Source organism: Limanda limanda, chromosome 3 (assembly GCF_963576545.1).
Source record: "Limanda limanda chromosome 3, fLimLim1.1, whole genome shotgun sequence".
NCBI classification, from domain to species: domain Eukaryota; kingdom Metazoa; phylum Chordata; class Actinopteri; order Pleuronectiformes; family Pleuronectidae; genus Limanda; species Limanda limanda.
In genome coordinates this window covers 9,928,522-9,949,550 of record NC_083638.1, presented here as the reverse complement: position 1 = coordinate 9,949,550, position 21,029 = coordinate 9,928,522, and the positions used below count along the sequence as shown (strand labels likewise).

At 40.4% G+C, this 21,029-nt stretch overlaps 1 protein-coding gene across 1 annotated transcript in view; it reads right to left on the bottom strand.

The window, feature by feature from the left end:
* Positions 1 to 363: 363 nt before the first annotated feature.
* Positions 364 to 21,029, bottom strand: part of pla2r1 (phospholipase A2 receptor 1) — a 20,997-nt gene continuing 331 nt past the window's right edge. The window contains exons 2-30 of the mRNA XM_061068616.1: positions 19,563 to 19,943; positions 19,296 to 19,469; positions 17,754 to 17,918; positions 17,165 to 17,278; positions 16,768 to 16,917; positions 16,264 to 16,458; positions 15,989 to 16,152; positions 15,522 to 15,632; positions 13,439 to 13,551; positions 13,157 to 13,326; positions 12,864 to 13,072; positions 12,110 to 12,255; positions 11,334 to 11,418; positions 11,111 to 11,246; positions 10,976 to 11,011; positions 10,453 to 10,613; positions 9,479 to 9,543; positions 8,875 to 8,972; positions 8,645 to 8,781; positions 6,709 to 6,826; positions 6,425 to 6,564; positions 5,691 to 5,832; positions 4,780 to 5,015; positions 3,556 to 3,736; positions 3,317 to 3,451; positions 2,803 to 2,925; positions 2,534 to 2,710; positions 1,922 to 1,957; positions 364 to 1,352 (exon numbers count right to left, since the gene is read on the bottom strand). Of these exons, the coding sequence (XP_060924599.1) occupies positions 1,135 to 1,352; positions 1,922 to 1,957; positions 2,534 to 2,710; positions 2,803 to 2,925; positions 3,317 to 3,451; positions 3,556 to 3,736; positions 4,780 to 5,015; positions 5,691 to 5,832; positions 6,425 to 6,564; positions 6,709 to 6,826; positions 8,645 to 8,781; positions 8,875 to 8,972; positions 9,479 to 9,543; positions 10,453 to 10,613; positions 10,976 to 11,011; positions 11,111 to 11,246; positions 11,334 to 11,418; positions 12,110 to 12,255; positions 12,864 to 13,072; positions 13,157 to 13,326; positions 13,439 to 13,551; positions 15,522 to 15,632; positions 15,989 to 16,152; positions 16,264 to 16,458; positions 16,768 to 16,917; positions 17,165 to 17,278; positions 17,754 to 17,918; positions 19,296 to 19,469; positions 19,563 to 19,943 (4,316 nt within the window). The 3' untranslated portion in view covers positions 364 to 1,134. The remainder of the gene's footprint in view (positions 1,353 to 1,921; positions 1,958 to 2,533; positions 2,711 to 2,802; positions 2,926 to 3,316; positions 3,452 to 3,555; positions 3,737 to 4,779; positions 5,016 to 5,690; positions 5,833 to 6,424; positions 6,565 to 6,708; positions 6,827 to 8,644; positions 8,782 to 8,874; positions 8,973 to 9,478; positions 9,544 to 10,452; positions 10,614 to 10,975; positions 11,012 to 11,110; positions 11,247 to 11,333; positions 11,419 to 12,109; positions 12,256 to 12,863; positions 13,073 to 13,156; positions 13,327 to 13,438; positions 13,552 to 15,521; positions 15,633 to 15,988; positions 16,153 to 16,263; positions 16,459 to 16,767; positions 16,918 to 17,164; positions 17,279 to 17,753; positions 17,919 to 19,295; positions 19,470 to 19,562; positions 19,944 to 21,029) is intronic.

Genomic DNA, 21,029 nt, shown 5'->3' with positions numbered 1-21,029 from the left:
GTCAACTAAGACATGGACGTTGTTGTTAAGCATCCATCAACTGCAGAGCTCAGTTGTTTTATATCAAGGTAAAATAATGCTCATGCTGTGTGCTAACAATAGAACTTGTGCTTGATATCTTCTATTTCTTAAATTTCTCTGTTACAGACAAAGCAGAACTCAATGGTGATGATTGTTACCATTGGACCAAATATAAAAATGCAATGACACTCAATATGGACACTCAAATAAACAAACACTTATCCATTAAGCCTACTTTTAAATTTATTAAAAACAGAGAGTTGTGCAAAATAAATCTCATAATTTGCTTTACATCCACAGACAACAGTGAAAAAAATAAATCAAATCATCAGTTATGCCTCACACATGTTCTGTCAGATGAATATATATATATAAAAAGAAACCTCTGTTATCCATACACAGGCAGTATATTAGAAAATTAAGTAAAAAAAAAAATACTGATAAGTAACACTAATAAGTAATACTGACAAAACTGCTGTTCCACATGTACAACTCTTACAGCTCCTGGATTCTCGACTAAATGTACAAAATGACATCACAAATATAATTTGTATATTTTTCAGTTTCGTCATCAATGTGTCACTCACTTATGACAATGTACATTTCTTTTGACCCTGACAGTTAGACCAGGATTTTCCCCACCTGGCTGAATATTATTAATTCAAACATTTCCCTATTATTCAAATTCTTTTCCTATATGGTTTAAACCGATAACACTTAATCCTCTTATTAACAGACAAACAAGTGTTTCAGTAACTCCTTTACAAATCTTAAGATCGCTAGCATCCCTTCTTCAACATTTTAATTTGTGTGAACTTTGTTCCTCTACTTCAAACAACAGAAATTCAAATGCATTATATTCAGTGTCAACACAGGAGATATCTTCACAAACATTTCCCATTGAAATGGTTTGAGTTAATGAAAACTGCAGACTGAGAGTGACTGAATTCCATTCCTCGGATTAATGAAAGAAACATTTGGCCGTCACCGTCTCACCACTGTCCTGAGGAGTCAGCGTCACAGCTTTACAGTGTCTTGTGGCATTCGTACCTGATGGTGAAGCTGGTGAGAGATGGAGAATACTTTGAAATAGGAAAGGGGAGTCGCTGAGTGCTATTCTCCTGAGTGAGCCTCCAGGTCTGTCATCAGCACATTTCCATCTGACTCTAAAGACTGGGAGCCTGTTTGTCTGTAATAAGCACTTCCCAGAATCGGGATCCCACGAAAGCGTGTAGTGTTCCTCTTGTACCCAAACCACATTGCTCCTGCCAGCAGGGCAAAGATGAGTACAGCCACCAGCACTGCTGCAGCAACAACGCCATGGTGTGAATCTGTAACACACAACACACAGAAGTTAGGCTTTTGTTTCAATGTGTGGTATGATCACCCTCTGGATGATTACATGTCAGAAGATACAAAGTGTTTTTTATCTCTGCCAAGGAGGTTATGTTTCATTGCCATTTATTTCTGTCTGTCAGTAGGATTACTCGAAAACTACTGACATACTTTTAACTATTCGGAGGGGTGGTTCATGACACAAAGAAGAACCTATTCGTTCTGGATAAGAAGGTGGATCCTGGATTTTTAGTTTTATTTCTTTAAAATGGTAAGATAGGATGTTTCAAATTAATTGGATGTGGATTTTTATTTGGATCTCCACTAAACTACACACATTGATAAATATCAGTCTTCTAAATATCCTGGATTTTTATCATCAACATCCGGGAGTTATTTCCTGAGAAATCAATGAAAATGTTTGCATAATCCTCATAAATAACAAACATATAGACAAAAACATCAGCTCCTTGGCACAGGTAGCACTGCACTTGTGCTTATGGCAGCTACAGGACACATTAACTGTCTTAAATGTATTAACCCTTCAAGTGAAAGTGCACTTTACCATTCAGTGGTTCCACTTCCACCTCAGAACTTCCATCTACAAAAGAAAACATACAGTGAGGTTTAATATATCTTATCATATTTCATCTTAATAAGTATCAATAGAATCCATATGAAAACCTAATTTTACATAATAATGTCTATGGGCATTTCCAGCAATTTTGTCCACATTTTATATATACACAGATATATATTTCAAAATGTATTATTGTCATATCAATGAAGTTGAATGGAATTTGTCTTGACGAGATCACCCAAACGTAGAAAAACTAATTATACTAACTTGAAATAAAACCACATCTAACAGTATGATAGACTTAAAATTAATAAAACATCAACACACTAATAACTGTAGGTCCATTATCAACAACAGCACTGACCCACTCAATGAAGTACATAAGTGCATCATTAAAAAAAACATAAAGATGGTTCAGAAGTTGGACAACTTTGAGATACATGAACTATTCTGGAATCTGTCCGAGTTTGTCTCAATGTTCTTCAGTCTCTATTGGCACCACCATCATTTTTTAAAAAAGCTAGAAAAGTTGGATGTGTTCAATGCAGGGAAACCAATATTATTTCCGAAGGTCCCATAGCGTCCATATCAACCTACCTGAGATGGTTTTGCAGACAAAGCCGAGTCGCTCATTGCACCGTGACAGGTGCCACACACCGTCACCCACGCTGGTGGTCACACAGGTATCTGCAGTCAGCAGCTTGGAGTCTGGGGCTTTGTTAGGCCAGTTGGTGTAATCCATAGGTGAAGCATCCACCCAGGACATGGAATCAGCTAAAAGCACAGAGGGAACAGTTTGATAAAAATGTGGGTTTGCCGGGAACTGGGATCATTTGATTGGTAGAGGGAGACTAATGGGTTCTTACTGTCGATGTTGAAGTGCATCCCCAACCACACGGTCTGGTGACGCAGCCCCGATGACCACAGCTGCTCCAGCACAAAACGATTCTCTGTCTCGCTCTCGATGGTGAGGACATCTGAGGTGTTGACTGGGAAGGGACAGAAGAACAACAAACTCATCATGACTGCGCAGTTCCAAGGAACAGATTGACATGTTTGGAAAAATAAACTTCTTTAGAATTAGATACGATTTTATATTTTTTTAAAAAACTCTTATGTATAGACAGTCAATATAAAACCAGCTTTACGTAGAGACTGTAAAGGATTTTACTGTTTTTATCAATTTCCTTCAAAGTAAGAACTGAACCACAGTTTTCTAAAAACCTAACCCTTTTCTAAGCAGCTCCTCCCTCTGACCTGTAGGGGGAGTAAGAATTCCATGTGGCAGCCAATTCTTTAATTTATCTTTTATCTAGACAAACTCAAAATAGAAATTATACATGTAATCAATAATTTAAATCACATGTTATGGACGCCTACCTTTCTGCCTGCAGTGCTCTCTCGACTCTTCAAATGTGAGTTTCTCCACCACCGGCTCAAAGTTGTAACAGCCGTGTCCAAATTTCACCCACGTGGACGGACACGCTCCGTCATAGGAGGTAAATGGTTTATGGCCTGGGAGAGGAGGAGACAAAAGGGAGATTGTTGTATTTTAACACAAACATAACAGACGCAGTGTCGAGACTCAGATTTTCCCGTTTCACTGAGGTGTCACTGACTCGGTGTGGAGACGTGACACAGGGCTCCTGGGAGCGGAGTTTCACAGTCGGCTCTCCGCCAGCCTCCGTTCACATCGATGTACACACACTCTCCTGTCAGAAAGTCGTCTTCGTCATCGGCTGCGTCCCAGTGGGTGTACACAGTGTCGCTGCCATCTGACCACTGGTAATTGATGCCACTCTGTAAGGAAGCACAGTCACAAGTACGTCAGTCAAGAGGTTGCGAGCTGTGGTGGCACTCTCCCTGTAGCATTGTTTATTTATAATGCAGCAGCGGATGTCAATGTATGCATGCAGCTTGCTTATTAGTTTGATTAGAGCTAGAGGTAGTTATACCAGTAGTTTGTGACAGCATGTGATTGTGAATACTGTGTGTAATGATAACTGGGCTGAACTGCCCAAGTTAAAATAAAAATCATGTAAATTCAAAACAGAAAAATTGCGTTTTCAGGGATTAAGAAACATAGAGTTTCCCTGCAGTCATGGAAATATTAAAGTTCAATAAAAACTATTTCTACAGGTGTCCCAGCTTTTGTTTATAACTTAATACATCCCTTCTCTCTCTGACTAAGACTTTCCATGAGGGCTCGTGATACATGAATCTGACTTTCAGAAACCACATGTCTGTGGATAGGGTGCCAGGAGAAAAGACTCCTGGAGGCACTTGAGACAACTGGCTGGCCATCTATGGGCAAGTAAACAAAAAAAACAAACATGAGGATAGTCTTTAGAACATTTTGTAACACTTGTCTTTATACTTTAGACCTGTGCGTAAAATGTTTCCTTCTAGTAAGATTTAGTTCCAAACTACTTTCTTCGAGCCAGAATGCTTCTGTTTGTACACATTGGTCTAAAGAAATATAAAATCTTAAAACATTTTAAGAACAGGCAACGTTTGCCAATTTAAGATGTCATGTGACATGTGTCATTCACAAACCATGCTTTCATAAAAGAAAAACAAAGTATTAAACTACTAGTTTAAAATTAAACACATGCATGCTGATGAGTATTATCTGCATTTCATGCTCAATAACCAGAAATAAAGAAATAGTTTTTGGGCAAATACAAATTCTTGTATTTCCCAAAGTTTCAAACTATTCCTTTAAAAACTACCTCTATTAAAGCAAACACACACACACACAACACCACATCTCTGGCGCAAACAAACAGAAGACACACACGGTGCAGAATCATACAGGACATATTGGACGAGAGGATACATACGTCTTGACTATACAGCCCAATCCAGTGGGGGAGTGCCAATCTATTGACAAGGACAGTAAGGAAAGCCTGGTGGTAGGCATCTGTAATGCTCACTAGGTCAGAATCATTCTCTATGCACAAGTGCATGGCGTCGTACCAGCTCATGTTGCCAGACACAACCTTGTAGCTGCGGGTCCTGTACTCAATATTATCAGGGAGAGGGTGGTGATAGGAGTGGGTGGGGGGTTTGGAGGTATCTGTAACAAAACAAGAGAGGTGGGGGGTGAGATAGAGATCAGGACGATTACTTAAAGGGACAGTTCACTCAAAAATGATTTGCAGCAAAATGCAATACGTGACAATTTCAACTGGTCACCATTGACTTCAATTGTATTGGATTTGGTTGCAACACTGTTAGGGACTCAAACCCTTCAGCCACCCCTCCAACTACATAGTGGTGAGTAGATCGTGAGTGAATTAAAATGTTTTGGGTGAACTATCCCTTTAAGGACGATAATGACTGTCACTCATGTCAACAAAAGAATAGTTTCACATGTTTGACTATATGTAAAGAGGGAAAACTACATGTAGATCTACATCAAGATAAATACAATATGCTATTCAGTGACAATAAGCAAACCCAAGTATAATACATCAGGTGTTGCTTTAATTTTCTTAAATTTCTCACTGTCAAACACCCGTCACGACTCAATATTCTAATTCAAGATGGGTTTTTCTACGAATTGCAGAGATAAAAGGAGAAGTCATAGGAGAAGCTTATGAAAGGCCATTCAGCATCAGAGAGCTGGAGCTGAAGAGAAAGCTGGCAGCAAAAAGGAGAAAAGCAGATGTGCTGAAAACCCTCAGAGAGGCGATGAAAGACAGATAATGACGAAGTAAAACCAAAGAGAGAATAACTAACAGGATCTTACCTTGAGGTCTTTGACAGACGAAGCCATACCCAGTCTCACTGCACTTCTCATCGTACCACTTTCCTGTCAGGTGGAAGTTGTGGTTGTTGGACAGAACGATGCACAACGGCTCTTTGGCGAATCCACTGAGCCAGTCATTTTCCTGGGAGTGAATATGCAACAGATTAATTCACAGATGCACACGAACCCATTTCATGAACACATGTTGTCCCAGCTCACTGATGCAACACGTCAGGATCTGTTTGGTGTTTGCACAGGTTGTTAAAACCAGGTCTTAGAGGACTTGGATCTCACGGTCTGCTGGTTGAATGATCTGTTTTTGTCCGAGTCGCAGTGACAAAGCTGAAGCTCTGATCCCATTCCTGACTCTGACTGTGTATAAAGATGTCGGCTCCCTATTGACCCCTGGTGGCTGGCTGCAGTATTGGTCACGAATGTTATTTTTTCGTGCAAGTTTGATTTTAATTACTTACTTGAAACTACAAAAACAGGGAAACATCATGATTCGCTTGAACCTCATCGTCCATCTTAAGATACCGTCTATGCTTTGACTAAGGATCATATCTAATGTGGTATTAAAAACCACCCATCATTCCGAACAGATGAAATTAACATTATTTATTAAAAAATAAATTGACACAGATATTGACTTCACATCAACACATATACACATAATAATAACACACAACAAATAAGTAGATATCCAACAGTAGGGTCAGTTCACAGCAACTTACTGTGAGGAAGCTTTTTGGTTCAACTGGAGACCAGTTGGTGAAGCTGACTGATTTCCCATTGGTCCACCTCATGATGTCTCCATCACCGAGACCAATCCACACGCCTACAGAGCTGCCCTGCATCAGCATGGTGATGTAAGCTGGGGAAATGTTGGTGGAAAGGAAAATGACAATTTTACATTATTTATACATTTTTACAATAATATTTTACATTGAACAATGTGATCTTGCCTTGATGATGTTTGCATCTCATCAGGTGGGTGAACTTTTAATTTAGTCTCTACCTTGTTCAATCTCATCTTCTATAGCGACCAGTGAGCCTTGGAAAGACGAGCAGATGGACTGGGCATCCTTCCAACTCTTTCCGTCCTTTGGATTGTCAGGCAGGTGAAGTAAGAGACACTGTCCACACACACACACACACACAAGAACATGAATATAAAATGATTCATTTAATTATAGTTTACCTCTCACAGTCAGAACTCCTCTAATTGGTGCCTCTTGTGGTTAAAGGTCAATAAGGTGACGTTCACTTCTTTACTGTTCTCATAAAGGCGGTTGATAACAGTATGCTTTAACACCAGTGTTTATGGACTTGGGCTTTTAGGCATCGACCTTGAACCACAGCCAGGAAACTTTGTTTTATGTTGTTCTCATCTCTGTCACTTACCTCTCTTTCCTGTCAGCGCTCTAATAAAGGCATTCAAAAAAGGACATCCATCTATATTTTATGTTCAAGGAGGGGAAGGACCCACATCGCTGCAAGGCTTTAAATTTAGTTTATTATGCAGAACAATGATCTTCCTGCTAAAGACCAAATCTATTTGAAGGTAGTGGCTCTAATCTGGTGCAGCAGAGTGATAAATGATCCATAGGGTCCATATCACTATTTAGTTACTTAAATGAATTGATTTAATTTTCTAACTGATGATTTGTATTATTAGAAAATGTGTTGCTACTGAAGCAAATCTAGTTTGAAAAATATTTTTTTAGAAAACTTTTTAGAAATATGTTGTAGGTTACGAATATATATCTAGTACGCCAAATTAATTGTATTTAAAATGTTTAATTGGTCACACTATTATGCTCATCTTGGCGGTTTTTTGGAAATGTACTGTATTCACATACATGGATATAAATGTGTACATATTTGATATTCTAATAAATTTTTACTTTTTTCAAGAAAATTAGATTGTGTCTAAAACATGCATATATTAAACAGAGGTTTGTAGATTTTTGTTTATATTAAATTAGATTAACTAGTACAAATTTGGTCATAAAAAATTCTTATCAACAAATATTGTAAGTAAATACAAAAATCGACATTGAACACCTTTGTCAGCATATATTTACAATAAATTGCACGTTGAGATATGAAGCTCGATGATTTAAGAGAAGATCAGATGGTTTTAGTCTTAACTGAGGTTGACTCAGCTTGAACATCCTCAGTTGGGTTTTTAACTCTAGGAACATTGTATGTAAATATAAACATCCTGCTTCAGTCCCAGAGGCGGCTGTGACTGTTTTAGACCTGATCTGTGGGGAAAACGCAGTAAAATGAGACGCTCTTCTCAGCAGTCATTCAAAAACAACAACACTTTGGATTTCTTAGCATCATATGAACTGAAAAAAATGGCTTATCAAACAATATAATGTAGTTTTGAGGCGATATAAAGATATTTGTGTTTATTAATGTACTTATATTTGTAGTCTCAATAAATATTTTATGTCACAGGAAGTGTCTTTTGCTATGTTGTAATTTAAAGACAATAATCCCACACCTGCGACCTGCACTCATTGGACGGAACTAACTGTAAATCACATGTTATCCATGCCTCAATGCATATAGTACTTTATCAACTATTTGAGTCTTACTGGGAACATCATTTAGAAAATGAACATCATGCTGTATTGGAGAAGATTTGAAACTAGAGAGTGAAACCATGAACTCCTTTGGAAAATGCCTAATGATGTTATAAATCAAGTGAGAAGGGTAAGGGTCATTTTCTCATAGACATTAACTGCACTCATTTTCTCAAACAGTGGAGTCGCCCTCAGCTGGTCATTTGAGAGAATACAGGTTTCAGGCACTTCGGCTTCACTTTAGGTGTAATTCCTCAGACAGATACTCCCCAACCACCTGAGGCACCGTGTGTTTTTGTGTGTGTGTGTGTGTGTGTGTGTGTGTGTGTGTGTGTGTGACCAAGTGTGTGTCTGAACCTTGTGTCCGAAGTACAACCATTTCTCCGGACATCCTCCGATGTAGTGCGGCTCCCTGGGCGTTTCCAACAGGGACGCAGTCTTTCTCTTGCACACATAGCCGTGGACATCGCTGCATTTATTCGTTGACCACTTTCCTGCAACACGCCACAAAAACCTCACCTTATTCTAGCATGTGCAAGTACACCGTGCATGTATCAGTGTGTTATTCTGCATGTGCATGTGTTTACCCGTTGAAGAGGACATGGAGAAACACATCCCTGTTTTCCTCTGGCCAGCAACCTCTTGAGCCCAGTTCTGAAAGTCTACTATTGTCTTGTCGGTCCACCTGCAAACAAATGCACAGATTCTCTGTTGGCGTCCTGGCGGATGTTTTGATCTTTATGAAACTTAACAAGAAATTTGTTTCTTTTATCGCCCAATATTGCAGCAACAATCTACAAGATAGACGTCTGCTTGCAACTGAAAACTTTATGTTTAATGTGATAATGTGAGCACGCACAGGAAAAGTGGTTTCGACTGAATTTATGCTAAATGGGCAGAACAAAAATTATGGCCGCAGACACAAATATATATATTCCGAAGCTGTTCATTTTCTCTTACATCCGCAAAGGAGGTCTTTGCCCCTTTCAGTTTGTATGCTGGCTTGTGTGTTAATTTGCATGTGGATTTCAACAAAACCAAGTGGAAGGATGTTGTACAGGTCAGGAAAGAATTCATCAAAAATTTGATACAGATCCAGATCAGTTGGTGGATAAAGTACTTTTCTTTTTAACCTTTTTAAACAATGTGAGGTTGTTTTTTTACATTTTCATTAATCTTAAATGTACTCACATGACTTCCTCTCTTGGCTGCTCAACGGACAGGCCGATCCACCACTCAGTCGGGCCCAGGGAGAGCTGAAAGAAAGAGAGAGAGAGGGATAAAAAAAAAGAACTTTACTTTAACCCTCCTCCTTTGCAATCCTCTCCTCACTGAGCTGGATGTTTTTTCAGAGCCCCTCTGACATGAGCGGCCATTCAGGGTCTCTCCTTGGCAAGTGCTTCACTGTCTTTCATCGCCTTGTTTTGTTCCCTTTATCCCTCACAAGCCCCGACGCCACAAGAGATTTCTTTGGTCGGGTCCAGAAGGCTTCGGCCAAACAATCGGCCTTTTTCCTGCTCCCTGTGTGCAAAGGCGCTCGAGCACGAACGTGTCAACATATGAGGAGCGTTTCAGCTATTCAGTGCGTGTCTGTAAACACTTGAGGTTGTATGAGGCATGAGGGTTCACACTTGTTCAGTTGTGTTCACACTTGTTCCAGCACGTGTACATTTCTTTGGCTGTGCACTTAGAGCTAATGCTTTGCTTAAACACGAGCAAAGACTGACTTTCTAAATTCATGCTTTTACTTTGTTAATAAGTTGAATTGTCCTGTCACTTAAAGTAGATATTGAGATGAAAAAAATATTCTGAAATAGTTTGCTTTAGAAATTAAACATTACGAAAAACATGTATTACTTTTAAAACTACTGACATCCTATTTTAATCATATTTTACAGTAGAAATGTACAGATTATCATTTTAGACACACTTGAACTGTACAACAGATAAGTTATATGTCTATTCGTATAGTATTTGCATTAGTCAAATTCTTTTACCAATCACATTCTCTTATCACCAGATTCTCATTTGTAAATAATTTAACTTGCACAAAAAGGTGCTTTAAACAGAATATATAGCATGACTGAATATAAAATAATAGAATAATAACAATAATGAATTTCTGGGAGTCTGTGTACAGTATATGAACAGCGGCTGTAACCCACCCGCCGCAAGCGTTCCTTTACGAAGTGCTGCTCCTCCCTGGAGTGAATGGACAGAAGGTAGGATCCCATCATCTGGCAGGCCAGAGACACGGCGTCCCAGGCAAACGGCTGCTTCGCCAGCAGGTACTCAGCTCCGCGGTAAAACACCCAGGGCTGGCTCTCTGCGGCGGAGCACGGACGACAGTCTTAAAACAGGACCCTTTTTTAATTAATAAAATAATACAGTGGCTATAATGAATTGATGTACTGTTAGGACTGGTGCTGTTTCCCCAAAACTCCCCAAAAGGTAGAGGTAGGGGTAGAAATAAAGATATGGATAATATTAAGTTAATACTTACATGTTTACAAGTGTATAAAACATTAACATTTTCAGTTAGCGGCTAATAAAAAGCTGTTTCAGCTCCTGGAGTCTTCACGTGGTAGATTTTTAGAAACCAAGGTCATATCTTTCCTAGTTGCTTTATTTCATAAACACTAAAAGTTTGTGTCTGTCAAAAGCAAATAATATAAGTATTATACTCACCCTCAGTGTACCAGTAGGGTTTTTTCAGTTTTTCACCTGCGAAAAAGATCAGAGTTTAGTGAAATCCTATGAGAGGAGACTGGTGTTGATCGTTTGGAGGCCAGTGTGGAGAGTGGTGAGGGTGAGGGTGTTCACCTCTGGGCACCTTGCAGACCCACTCATGTCTGGTGTCACAGGGCTGCGGTGTCAGAACGTCGGTCAGGTCACTGTACACGGCACAGTCCCTCCTGTCGTCCTCCTCGTTCTTATCCTCTATGAAGGACGTCACCACCTACACAAGACAAAATCCTGTAATGGATGAATCTGAATTTAAATGAGGGTAAATGAGACACATTAGTGGACTTGACTGTGGGCTTACAAGGGAGCCGTCGGACCACTCCCAGGCTCCGGGATATTCAGGGTCTCTCTTGTTTAAACCCACCCAGAACCAGCGACCCTGCGTTCTGAAAAGAGAGGAGCAGAAGAAAAATCACACTGCAACACAAGTCCATGGAGCAAGTCTCAAAAGCCTTTTCAGATTTGAACTTTGGCAACAGTTATTAAAATACTTCACCAGCAGTATGGAAGAATTCAGTCCAGTTGTGTCGGAATAAATAATCAGCGTAAGAAAAATCGTATAACTTTACAGATAATTGTTTAGTTGATATAGTGCCTATCCAGTTTCTGAAAATTCCAAATGATTATAAAAATAACTTTGATTTGTATTGTGCCTTTAAAGGCCACGTTATAGAATTATGAAAATTATAATGAAAATAAAAAAAAGCAAGGACAATAGTAGAAATGCTAGCTGGGGAAAAACTAGCCACTACTGTCCTGTGATGGGGACAAGGTCCCAGCAGAGATTCCTGAGATATAAAGTCAGATAAATCAAATGGATTTGTTCAATATAATCATCTCACAGTCTATACAAAATATAGTTTGACACTATTGCTCACTTGATTCTACAGAAGTTACAAAAACATTTTTTTATCTGTGATTTCTTGAAGAAACATCATCATTTGTCATTTGTACAAAACAATTAATTCTGTCCTCGCTGCCTTATGTGCATTAACTGAAAAAACACTGTCTCAACTGATGCATTCACCAGTTTATATAACATCCCTGCATGTACGAGGCCCAGAGGGCTGTACCAACCCTTTAAACATGGTACTGAGCAGCTGCTTAACAAACACCTGCTCCTCATGGTGGTAGAAGCTGGCGAGCTGAGCCCCGAGGGCCTGGCAGAAGAAGTCTGCTTCCACCCACGAGCGTTTCATCAGGACCTTCTCTTGATGAAACACCTAGAGGAGCAAACGCATTCTGTCAGCACAGAGCTACAGGATCCGTGGACAACATACTGCAGAAATGGATCGCACATATTGAAACACACATGAGATTTTTTATTCCTTTATATTTTCATTTATATTCTCCGTATTTCCTGAGAAGATGTTCTGAAAGATTATTTCTGTCATTTTAGGTAACACTTATCACACTGATATTTGTTCAAGTCGTCATTTCTCCAGTAAATTCGCTTTTAATTTGTTATAAGATAGTATAAAACGGAGAGAAACGTCACAAATGAAAGCTGAGACTGACTCGCGTTCGGAGGAATGTGTGCATAGACAGGATCACGATACCAGGCCTCCACAACTCGATCACTACTCTGCAGAATCTGGCTCCAAATTACATTATTGACGTAAGTCTTTAAATTCTGTATATTTTATCTTCCTTTCTGGATAGTGGGAGGAAGTGGAGACACGTCATCCATCTTTATATTCACTCTGTGGTTTAATCTAAGGAACTTCCCCTCACACAAGCCGAGTAAAAGAGTGACGAAGCTGAGAGGATGAATCTGAATCGTGACTCAGGCGAGAGAGGAGAGAGGAGCAGAGAGAAAAGACGATCCAACCTTAAAGCAGTCGAGGAGCCCAGACTGTGATTCCCAGCCTGCAGGACAGGGGGCGTGAGCGTCAATGTGGTGCTCTGGCAGCTGGAGATCGTGGTAACTGCTCACACTCTGCTTGCACACCGACAAGGCTCTGAAGGACCTGCAGTCTTTCACCTCCCAGTGACCCAGAGCGGGTCCACCGGACATGGCAACACAGCCGCCGCTACTGGCTGAGGACACGGACAGGGACAGAAGGAGCGTTAACAACACACAGAGTTGTGATTTACAAATATTTTCATTCAAACACAGGCTACCTGGCTGATGTTTGTTCCAGTTTGTGAAGGTGAGAGGAAGAGCGGAACTGTTGTGAAGAAGCCAGCTGTACTCTCCTGTCTCCCTGTGATCCATGAGGCCGATCCAGTAATACAAGCTGCTGTTGGTTCCTCTCTCGCTCAGCAAACTGTTGACAAACGCCTGCTCGAACCTGCCGACGTGACGAAGGGGACGGGTGAGGAGACAGAGACTCTTTGTTGCCACAAACGGAATTTATTGTTGAGAACACGTCATTCTAATAAATCCTTTGCACATTAAATCACCTGTTTTCCACAGTAAGAAGAGGAGCCTTGCAGTAATACCCCATCTGTGCATCATCACAGCTCTGCTCATGGCTCGTCACCGTGTAGCAGGAGTGACCATGTCGCTTCCAGCCCTGCAAAAATAAAACAACACATTTATGAAACAACTTCATATATGTAGTATTTATTAAGCTGCTGCAGTCTTGTTCTATATTGTACAAGTCAGTCCGAGATTACCTATCCGGTCTGAATGAATCAATGAGCTACAAATCTACAATGAAAAAAGATTTTTACTTGTTTACATACCAAACAGTGAAAAACTTCTGTCGAGCCAAACCTCCACTGACTTCTCTCAATCTTACCATCACCTGTCATACGTTATAACAACATAAAGGTTTTCTTCTAACACCATAAATAAACTACACAAACATAACATATCATAGTTCACTAGTTAAACTATTAAGTGCTTTGGCTCTTACAGCATTAACCAGTCTGGTGAGATTTGAGATCTGGTTCACTTACAGCTTTTAAATCAGCTTTGGCTTCTGCTTCAATAGTGAAAGTATGACCCAAAATATTGTCTGAGCTTAAATTTTGCCCTGATGATGGCGCTATAAGAGAAGGTACTAGAATGAATCCCCTCAGGACTGTCTGCAATAGCACATCTCAGAGTAACATCAGTTGAAGTCACAGGATCACCACTCGTTAGAAATCAAACTTCTCGTCTTCATTAATGTATTTAACGATCTATCCAATCACAGTTGAGATATCTGTCTGGAGCAAAGTGACGGAGCGTGACATCCACAGAGCCACAGCGCTCAAAATAAATATTCACTCTGTAGTTTAAATTTGAATGTTTCCTTTTGGGATCAGTTCCAAAACTCAACAATAATGTTGACTCCAAATCCACCCAGTCCTCGTCTGTGTGAGATCGTGTGGTCGCCCATCTACCCCCCCGTCCGCTCCATACTTGGGGTCCAGAGGCCAACACTAACATTAACATACAGTGACAATTCAAGTCTTTCTTTAAAACTGGAGTGTGAAATCCTTTATATCCTGCTGACAGACATTCTAACAACAAGTGAACCACTTCACATCGTTCACTTGCACTGAGCCATCACACAACACAGACACTATCGAGATTAAAGAGGAAAATACAGCTTTGTTTGCTTAAAACACGCTCGGGGATAAACAGCCACTGCTCGAGCATGTCCACTCATATCGTGCCTTCAGGGCCATATTTTTGACTCATGTTCCACAGAAGTAGCCCGATGAGTCAGGAGTCTGATATTTTCTTGTAAACAGAGTCAAGGAGCAACATGAATGCCAGACAATACGTCAGCAGTCCAGTGAATCAGCTTATTGTGCTTTTGAAGGGTTGGGGGGGGGCAACGTGCTCAGAAGTCGAGCTGCAGCAGGACGTGTGGCTCCTCCTGGTGCACGTCCTGCTCTGTATGGAGCTATTGTATTGCAGCTCAGCACGTCATCCGTGTGCTGCAGTGGAGCCAGAATTAAAATGTCAACAAATCGGATTTTCTTGCAAATCATTGGGTTATGTGAGAAGTTAGGAGGAAGCTTTCACGGTGCGAGAGCAACACTTTAAACATCAGCCGTTTTCATGCATGTGCAGGAACAGGTTTGTTTGTTTGTCTGAAACTTGGTGGAAGGAAGTGGTATCGGTCGGGAAGAACCCGTTAATAATAGATTTTGGTGCAGGTCCAGATCAGGGGGCACATGCAGGATATTTGTTTCACTTTCTTTAACACTGTGAGGGCATTTTTTAAAAACATTTTCATTGATTTCTCAGAGAATGATTCATGGTGTGAATTTAAATTTTTCTGAGGTTTTCTTCCGGCATGTTTAAGGGACTGATATTTATGGATTTTTTGCAGTTTGGTGCAGATCGAAATAAAAATGCTGTTCTATTGAAAGTAAATGTGGTTTTATGCTGGGCCTTGATAGGCATCTTGTGCTTGTAGATGTTACCTTTGCTCTTTAATGTTCCACATTGTGGTTAAAGTCCTATCAGATGACAATTAAGACGATCTTTGAGTTTTATAATGAGAAGATTTTTTTGATTTTGCATGTGCATCCGTGCTCCTACCTCAGGACAATCCTCGTCCCAGGATCCCGAGGGCTGACCTGGGTTCTGGCTCCGCCTTCTGCACACAGCCGGCAGTCGCTCGTCACATGACGCTAAGAGCCAGGTACCTTTCTGTGAAAGGAGAGCAACCGACAAACAATTACAAACATTTAAAAAAGGATCAGAGCTGTTATAATCTGATGATTAATCTACTACTTCACAGGAACAAAATGATTACTGGATATGATATCATTCCGTTAAAGTTATTTGATGGTTCCAGCTTCTCAACTTAGACACATGATGCTTTGCTTTGTCTTAAATTATGGAACATTAAACGTCTTAAGGGGTGTGGAGTTTGCATGTTCTCCCTGTGTACAGTCCAAAGACATTGGGGTCAGGTTAACTGGAGACTATCTTTGACTTTGTGAATGTGTACATGATTGTTTGTCTCTGTATGTTGGCCCTGAGGCATCCTGAAGGTTTCCCACCTTCCTGTCTGCTTTGGCACAGAGCATTGCGTCCGTCAGGTTGCGAGGAGGGTGATACTGATGCCAGAGAGTGAGATCCACCGGTGAGCCATCCGACCACTCCACAGCCGGCGAGGTCGCCCGCTTCCGAAGACCGATCCACACCTCCAGACCGTCCCCAGAAACTGAGAAACATGGAGATACGCACACAAAAGGGAATTTACACCATTATATAGCGTTGACATATCCAAAAGTATCAAACAGAAAGTCATCTGTTTATGCACGATGCTCCTTACAGTTGGCCAGCAGCTTCAGCAGCACCTCCACCTCAGACAGTGAGTTGAGGCTGGTGAGGTTGGCGCCCTGGGAGCTACAGGCCCCGGTGGATTCCTCCCAGCTTCCTCCTTCGGATTCTGACAGGACTCGGTAGCAGAAGCCGTTATGAGGCCACCAGCCATTCGCACACTCCGTATGGATATACTGCCAATTCTCTGTGAGAGAAAGACCAACCAGGAGAGGAGAATTCAGAAGAGCACAGACCAAAATAACAACACACATTCACAGCAGACATTGTTTTGGTCTCGCCGCCGACGGCGCTGCAGAGAGACGGGTCAGAAGTTCACTCCCCAGGTGCAGTGCAGCTGTTCCGCCCACGAGCTAAAAAAAAAAGTTTCCAGCACAATGCGCACTCTGACAGATAATTTACCTCTGACACAGTCGAGACACCTGTGAGGATGAAGGGGAGTTTGTCAGGTGTTAATGTATGTGTGTGTGTGTGTGTGTGTGTGTGTGTTTCTCACCCAGTGGCTCAGCTCTTCTGGTGTTGTTGGGTGTTTTCTTACAGATGTAAGGCAGCGCAGACTCGCAGGAAAGGCTCTGCCAGTGACCCTCGTAGGCCGAGTTGTACACTCCACACTGTCTGTTGTCCTTCAGCGGGCTGGCAGGCAGCGCTGATGGGAACACAGTGATAAAGAGATATTATTAATAACTGTAATAATAGTAATAATTGCCAAAATCAATCAATTTTCTTTTCATCAAAGTTTATTAAACTTCAATGCATCTATTTGCCACAAACTGCACATATATACATAATATAGATTTCATTGCCCATAGAGAATAACCATCATAACCATAAATAAAGCTGTTGCCAGGGATACTCAGAACTATTGGCTCTTGGATAAAACAAATAATCGGTACCTGTGGTATAATTGACCAATGACAGAGGTGCTCCATCAGACCACTGCCAGCCACGACCGTTCTTCAGGTGGTTAAGACCAATCCACACCATCACTCCCACACTTGCCAGTCGATCTAAGGCAAGATACAAAAACATGCATGTTGTGAACGATGTCAAATCTGAGCAAAATACAAGTGTTACTGAAGAAGACAAAATAACTGAAAGGGAGAGAGAGTGAGAAGGAAACTTAATGTGAGAGAGGATGACCTAGAATGGAACTCAACACAAGGGCGCTATCTCGCAATGTTAAAGATAGTGATACAAAAACACTACATCCAGCCCTTTGTTTGCTTTGGCACCACATCTACTACTGTGCAGCGGCTGGGAAAAGTTCCCCCCCTATGAATCCACATTTAAATGAACTAAATTTAAATCCAGATTTTTAAATCAAATTGCACCCACCTATAGGAATCAGCCCCTTAAACATGCCTTTTCCATGAAGAGACATGAATTATTCCCAGGGAAATCAAATCAGTGAAAGGTGTTTGGGGATCCATGAAAATCTGCTCAGTAGTTTTTGTGTAATCTTTAAACCAACCAGGTACCTACCTCTGATGTACCTGTGCTCCGCCAAGCTGGTGATGCTGAGCAGGTTTCCCCCTTGGGCCTGGCAGGTGGACTGCGCCTGACTCCAGGTCAGGATGGTGTACAGGTTGAACTGGTAACATGCGTGAAGCTCCTGGTTTGACTCCCAGAAATGCTCACAACTGGAATCTATGAATAAAGGCATGATTTTTTTTTTTTTAAAAAGCAAAAGGAAACTGATATGTGAAGAGGTGGCATGATATTATTTTGTAAACATGTTAAGAGGGTGAAGGGAGACAACAAAGGAAATTGTGATCACAGGATGCATCTTTACCATCCATCACCAGCCTCCTCAGGAGAAATGCTGAGAGTTTTAAAAGGTACGGTTCATTTGGAGTTTTACCGAAACAAATCTCAGTGGGAAAAAAATGATTTTTATATGGTAAGAAGTATGTTGACACCCAACCACCTAATTATTACACATCTTTATGATCCTGGTTCCAGGGCATTCATGTGTTCCAAACTTCTGGCAACATGTAGCAGGGATATGGAGTTGATTATTGATGTTGGGTGAAAGAGAATGTGGTGGAAACTTCAGCGGGTCAGGGGACGCCAGCTGAGAAGGCGGCCTTTCACATGTGGCCCATGATGAATTTGTGATTCACACAGCGAACAGAATGTGGCCACATGCTTCCCAGACCACAGCCGGATGTGGTGCTGGAGACGTGACTGACCACTGGTGATCGGATCAAGTGGGACAGATGTTAATACCAGGTCCGATCAGGGTCCTAAAGGTTACAGGTTTAGGTTCATAATATTGTCTTTTGCACACTCTGTCTACATATTCTTACACTCATAGTATATTATATTACCTATTGTATAGTCAAATACTTATATTCATACCTCTACTATATATCATATATTATATCATACTCTCTGTATATTCTTTGTATACATAATTCTATATACACATATTTATACATGTGTACATGTTATAATTATTATTATTATTATATTACTATTACTATTATATATACTGTTGCTGCCATTATTACTATATACTGCTATTATATTGGTATAATTACTATACTATATATACTGTACTATTTTTATATACTGTCTAAAAATAACATTACCATCATATCATCAGTACTATTACCATCATCTTGCCACTGCACCTTATCTACCTATTTTATTTTACTTTATCTTGTGCTTCTGTTTTTTATTCTTTCTACCTCAATATTTTTATTTTATTCTATTGTATTGTATTTTATTGTATTCAAATATACCGGCTGCTATGACAACTTAATTTCCCTTCGGGGATGAATAAAGTACTCTATCTATCTATCTATCTATCTATCTATCTATCTATCTATCTATCTATCTATCTATCTATCTATCTATCTATCTATCTATCTATCTATCTATCTATCTATCTATCTATCTATCTATCTATCTATCTATCTATCTATCTATCTATCTATCTATCTATCTATCTATCTATCAATCTTCATTGTGGGCCTTGGACTAAATTTTCTTCCTGCCTCTGTTGTGTCTGAGTTTTACCTTGGACCGGACAGAAGCCCCATCTTTCAGCTCCGTCATAGCGAGTGGTGGTAGAGCACCACTGCAGATGGTCCTCACGCCCCTCACTCGTGCACTCGTGGAACCATTTGTTGTTGTATTTAAAGGGCAAAGCGCAGGGCATGCCATGTGCGTTCCCCAACAAAGTGTGGATATCTGCAAGTAAAACACCAAGCGTTCATTTAAAAAACGTATTAAATGTGACCGATGAGCTGTTTCATTAGAATGCAGGATATCTCAGGTGTTTACCTTCATATGGATATGAACAGGGCCCTTCTCTCGCCGTGTTGTACCTTTTCCACACATGATGAGAGTTTTTCTTTACTACCAACAAACGTCCGGCCACAGCAACTTTCCACTGGGACGCCCCGTGCAGCATCTTTCCACTGCAGCGCCACCACAGCACGGGCTGGGCCAGGTCGCACTCGAACGTGCCCAGGGGCTGCGTGGTGTCCGACATGTTGAGGCCCAGGCACGTGCTGGTGCCCACGTTGAAGAGGCGGTGCTGGGAGACCCACTTCCACAGCATGCGGCGTGTCGGCCGCTCGCAGTCCTCCAGCACCAGGTTGGTGCGGTCCACGGTGACGCAGCGTTTCAGCGGCTCACTCTCCAGGATGAAGATGCCCTTTTCTGGAGAGAGATTGGTGAGGAGGCAGGGAGAGGAGGGTGAGTCGAGCAGAGGAGAGGGAGGTATGAAGAGGGGTGAGAGATTCAGAAGAGGAAGTGAAGACGTGATTGTGAGTGTAAGAGAGGAAGATGGATAGACATGTGTAAGCAAGAAGGGAAAGCCTAATAAACTGAACGGCCTAAAGTTTTTTTTTATGATATTATGCATTTTTATAATTCACCCTATTTGATGTTTCTCCATCAAAACAAAGCCATATTTTCCACAGATGTCTATTTCAACAGATTTATTAAGTTCTAATTTTTTTTCCGCTGAAGATCGCCACCAAAACAATGCAATATTGAAGCTAGATTAAGATCTAGATTCTAGTCTTCTAAAACTAATTATATTCTTTGTGTCAGTGGATATTCTGACAAAACATAGGATGCATACTCATTGTATACAAATATAAAGGAGATTAACAGCTGGATATGTTTTCTCTTCCTCCAGGTCACTGTTGCACAGTGATGGATTAGATTATTAATTTGATGAATTAATCAGGTATATTGTCCATAACATATAAACAAAATATAAGGCTTTTAAAAAAAGGAAAATAGGCATTTCTTGAAATAATGTATTTAGGAAAATGTGGTTTCCTTGAAATAATTTATTTAGAAAAATGTTTTCTAGAAATAATCTATACAAGAAAATCTGTTTTTCGTGAAATAATGTATTTAATGTATAAAAATTATAGTTTTCTTAAAGTAGACTAATAAAGAAATGATGCTTTTCTTAAAAATATTGTTTTCTTCATGTAATTTATTTTAAAAATACTTATTTCTTGCATCTATCTATTCAAAACAATATGGTTTTCTTGAGATAATTAATTCCAGAAGAAAATCTGGTTTTGGTGAATGAAAGTAAAAGTAAATGAAAGTAAATAACACCCTTTGTGTGTCTTTATGATTGTATTGTGCTCATGTATTATTATTATGACTGGTCACAGATAATAAAAAGTTTATGACTGGTCACAGATAATAAAACTCAAACTGTCCAGAGGCCACAGGCGTCTTGTGAGAGGTTCACTGACCCTCCAGGAAACTGGGTCATTT